Source organism: Sus scrofa, chromosome X, assembly GCF_000003025.6.
Source record: "Sus scrofa isolate TJ Tabasco breed Duroc chromosome X, Sscrofa11.1, whole genome shotgun sequence".
NCBI lineage: Eukaryota > Metazoa > Chordata > Mammalia > Artiodactyla > Suidae > Sus > Sus scrofa.
The window spans coordinates 45,641,325-45,645,134 of NC_010461.5; the positions used below are offsets into that span (position 1 = coordinate 45,641,325).

General features: G+C 38.1%; 1 protein-coding gene across 1 annotated transcript; it reads left to right on the top strand.

Annotated features, from left to right (window-relative positions):
* Positions 1,890-2,426, top strand: LOC102166811 (protein FAM156A/FAM156B). The gene has a single exon (XM_005673626.2). It carries the CDS (start codon positions 1,890-1,892, stop codon positions 2,424-2,426), a length of 537 nt encoding a protein of 178 aa, XP_005673683.1.

Here is a 3,810-nt window from a genome sequence, read left to right on the forward strand (position 1 = left end):
GCACCTCCTAAGCCTGAGTCCTGTTGTGGTACCAAAATTGTGTCCACAGTTTCAGGCACCATATCCAGATACAACAACCTTCACTGGAAAACAAGGCCCTGGCCCTTGCTGTGTGTATCCTGTTCTGAGCAAAGAAATCCTTCCCCAAGACACTCAGATCTCCAACTGCATTTCTTTCCACTTAGCACATTCTGGACCTGATTAAATGTTGGTATATGTGTGGATTTTATAATGAATCTTTATCACGTTCCATCTATTTAAAATGCAGAATTTCTTAACTGTACTTTTCCATTCAGATTTGAACTTTGTTGAGTGAAAAGGAATTTGATGTTTGATTTAAAAATTTGATTATTTCCCCATTCTAACATCTGATATTTAGCTCTGACACTAGATATGTGAAACAGTGTCTCCCATATTATGTTAGATTCTGAGCTTTAAGAGAGGAAAAAATATGCCCAGACTCTACCCTTAGGGACTCCCCAGTCTGTTGCAAGGTATTGAATAAAACAAGCACTGAAAAGAAATGGGTATAAGTGCTTTCTATCAGAGAGAAAGCAATGGTATGAACTTATCTGCACAAAGTATGAAATAACCTATTTTCAGAGGGACAGAGGAAACATCCTAGAGAAAGAAGTGTAACTAGAGAGCTGAAGGTAAGTAGCAATGGCCAGATGAAGATGAGAGGATGCATCCCTGACAGAGGACTATGAGGTTGTGGAGATCAGAGAGGGCATGGGCCATGTGATAAACAGAGGTTCAGATTGGCTGGAACAGACACTGCGGGTAGCTGATTCAAGATATGAATGCCTGATACATTATGAGCTTACTGAGTGTTTTTTAGGTTGAATAATCTGTTGTTATGCCCCTGATAGGAAGAACATTCATTTCATAGAACAGTACTGAGTAATCATTTGTATAGGCACCCATCTATAACCGTTCCTCAGACTTTTCAGGACACCGTATTATATTTGTAAGTTGTATCTCCCTTGTCTTCTATTTTTTTGCCACTTCAGAAGCACATGGAAAATCCCAGGCCAGAGATCAAATCCAGACCACAGTGGCAACCCAAGCCACTGTAGTGACAAGGCTGGATTCTTATCCTACTGCACCACCAGTGAAGTCCTCCTTTGTTTTCTATTATCAACCATTTCTCCCATGTGCCATGGCTCCATTTATTAGAGAATAATATAAAAAGAAACAAGATCTAGGTGCTGACTGTGCCCATTGTGGCTAACAATACAAAACTCTCCAAGACTCAGGATAAAAATTAGAAATCAGTGAATATTGGCATCCATGTTTGCAGGGGAAGACTCAACCCTGGAAAAGGAAGTCTCTGTAATATGGCTTTACTTTATGTTTAATGATTAACATGTTTAATTGTTATCATTCCACTTGGAATATAGGGATATTTTTCTGCATTTAAAAATATAACTGGAGTTCCCAATGTGGCGCAATGGTTAACAAATCCAACTAGGAACCATGAGGTTGCAGGTTTGATACCCCGCCTCACTCAGTGGGTTAAGGATCCGGCGTTGCCATGAACTGCAGTGTAGGTTGCAGACGCAACTTGGATCCCACATCGGGCTAGGCTGTGGCCTAGGCCAGCAGCTGAAACTCCAGTAAGACCCCTAGCCCAGGAACCTCCATATGCTGTGAGTGCAGCCCTAGAAAATACAAAAAGACAAAAAATAAAAATAAATAAATAAATAAAAATATAACTGTTTTGTGACTCTCCCTATTCTTTTTGTCTTTTTTTTTTTTTTTTTTTGCAGTTTTGCAACATTTGGCTTCAGTTGCTATAGTTCTTTTTGCACAAATTTCAAGACTTTTGAGACCCTCAAATTTCAAAATTCCTATCCAGCCCTGAGATTCAAGAGTAGATTCAAGCTATGGATCCATCACGGCGAATTACCGCTACTTTGAAATCTGAGTCCTCACTGGTTCCACCTAAAGAAACATCCCAAGAAGTTACATCCACCTCCCAGCCATCCTTCTCTCAAGTGCAAAGCTGCAATCTCACTAACTTCAACCGCAGTCCTAATAGCAAGTACCTCAGCTCTCTACCACAAGAACTCCGCCAGGAGCAGTACAGAGATGAGATGGCTGAACAAGAGAAGCAATGGGAAAAGCCAGAATCCCCTCAGAGGAAAAAGACACTCGTGGAGAACAAGAGACAGAAAACCCTCAATTATAAGTCACCTTTTCGAGCTGGAAGGGAAGGAAAAATCTCTTCCTTATATAATAAAGATTGGAATAAATGTAAATGTCATTACTGCCAGATCCAAAAAGAGACTGTTTCTGGGAATCCTGAAGGGCAGAATTCATCCTCTTGGAAAACGCTAGTACAGGACCTCAGTCAATTGAACCTCAGCCCTGATACCACACAGGCCCGCTGTGTGCCAGAAGAAGAGCTACCACGTGAGTAGGAAAAAGAGAAGAGCCATCAAAAGAGGAAGGAGGAAAAGCAAAAGAATTCCTCAGAGGCTCCAAAAATAGCAATTGAAATAAACCTGAGCATGTCATCCTCATGTGAGGAGGTTAGACTTGATTCAGATGTGTGAATATTTGTTTTTCGCCAGTTCCTTCGTTGGAACTTTTGGGGAATCACACAATTAAGAATGGTCAATAGGAGCAGCAAGAGCCAGTGTGTTAATGAAAAAAAATCTTATTAGCAAGCAACAGTTGTTCTTCTAGTGATTTTAGGGTCATTCTAGGAAATGCTAGGAGGAGTTAATCTGTGGCAAGAAAGATTGGTATACAATGGTATTAACTGCCCATTATTTGGTTTTCAGCTTCAACCTGTCTTTTTCCCACTTTGGATTTCTAGGTCCCTTATCCCATTGCCAATAAGGTATAAAGGAGCCATGCAGTATGAATTTCTTGCTGGTTGCAAAGTGCTTTTTATTACTATTTTATGGGTTGCTCACAGGAAAAGGCACTATGTCTGATGAAATGCCAGTATGTTTTGCAATTCTGAAGTTAACCATAATATGAGACCAACTTTTAAGGTTTTGAATTTAATGTGTTGAAAAAGGATGTATGAATAGGACTTGTGGGCTTCACATTGTAAGTGTTTGTGTAAAGCATACCCAAACATGAGCCAAGTTTAAGGATATATTTTATGCTCTTTTACAATTAAGTACTAATGTATTTACTTAAAAATTTTTCTAATGTGTTATCTCAATTGTCAGCAGCAAATACCTGTGTATATAAAAATCCTATCATTCAAAAAAACAGTTTTTTACTTTTTGAATTTTATGATGGCTTGAGTATATAAATTGAGGTACAGTTCTGAGAGAAATACAATGGTTTGCTTGCATATGACTCTGGCACTATTCTAAATATTTATAGGCATATGTCTATTTAGATATGCAACTAAACTGGAATTGATCAAAATCAAAGCAGATTTTACTGGTGTGGATATTGACGTGCTTCTGCTAATATTTATACGTAAATGCAAAGCATAGCAAACCCAATCTTGAGGAACAAAGTTGGTTATATTACACTATCATTTACAAAGCATTGCTATGAGTCTGTAATAACTCAGTTTGTGTCCACATAAGAATATACACATAGAACAGTGCAACAGAATAGAAAGTCCAGAAATACTTCTAAACACTGTGTATATTTATATATTCCAATGCGGTTCAGTGGAGATTGTTCTTTTCAATTTTTAAAGAAATAAACTTTGACAATTATCTTGAAACATACAAAAAATTAATTTGAAATGGGTCACCAAACTAATGGGAAGAACAATTCAATAACATATCTAGAAAAAACAATAGGATCATGTATCATCATGATTTGGGG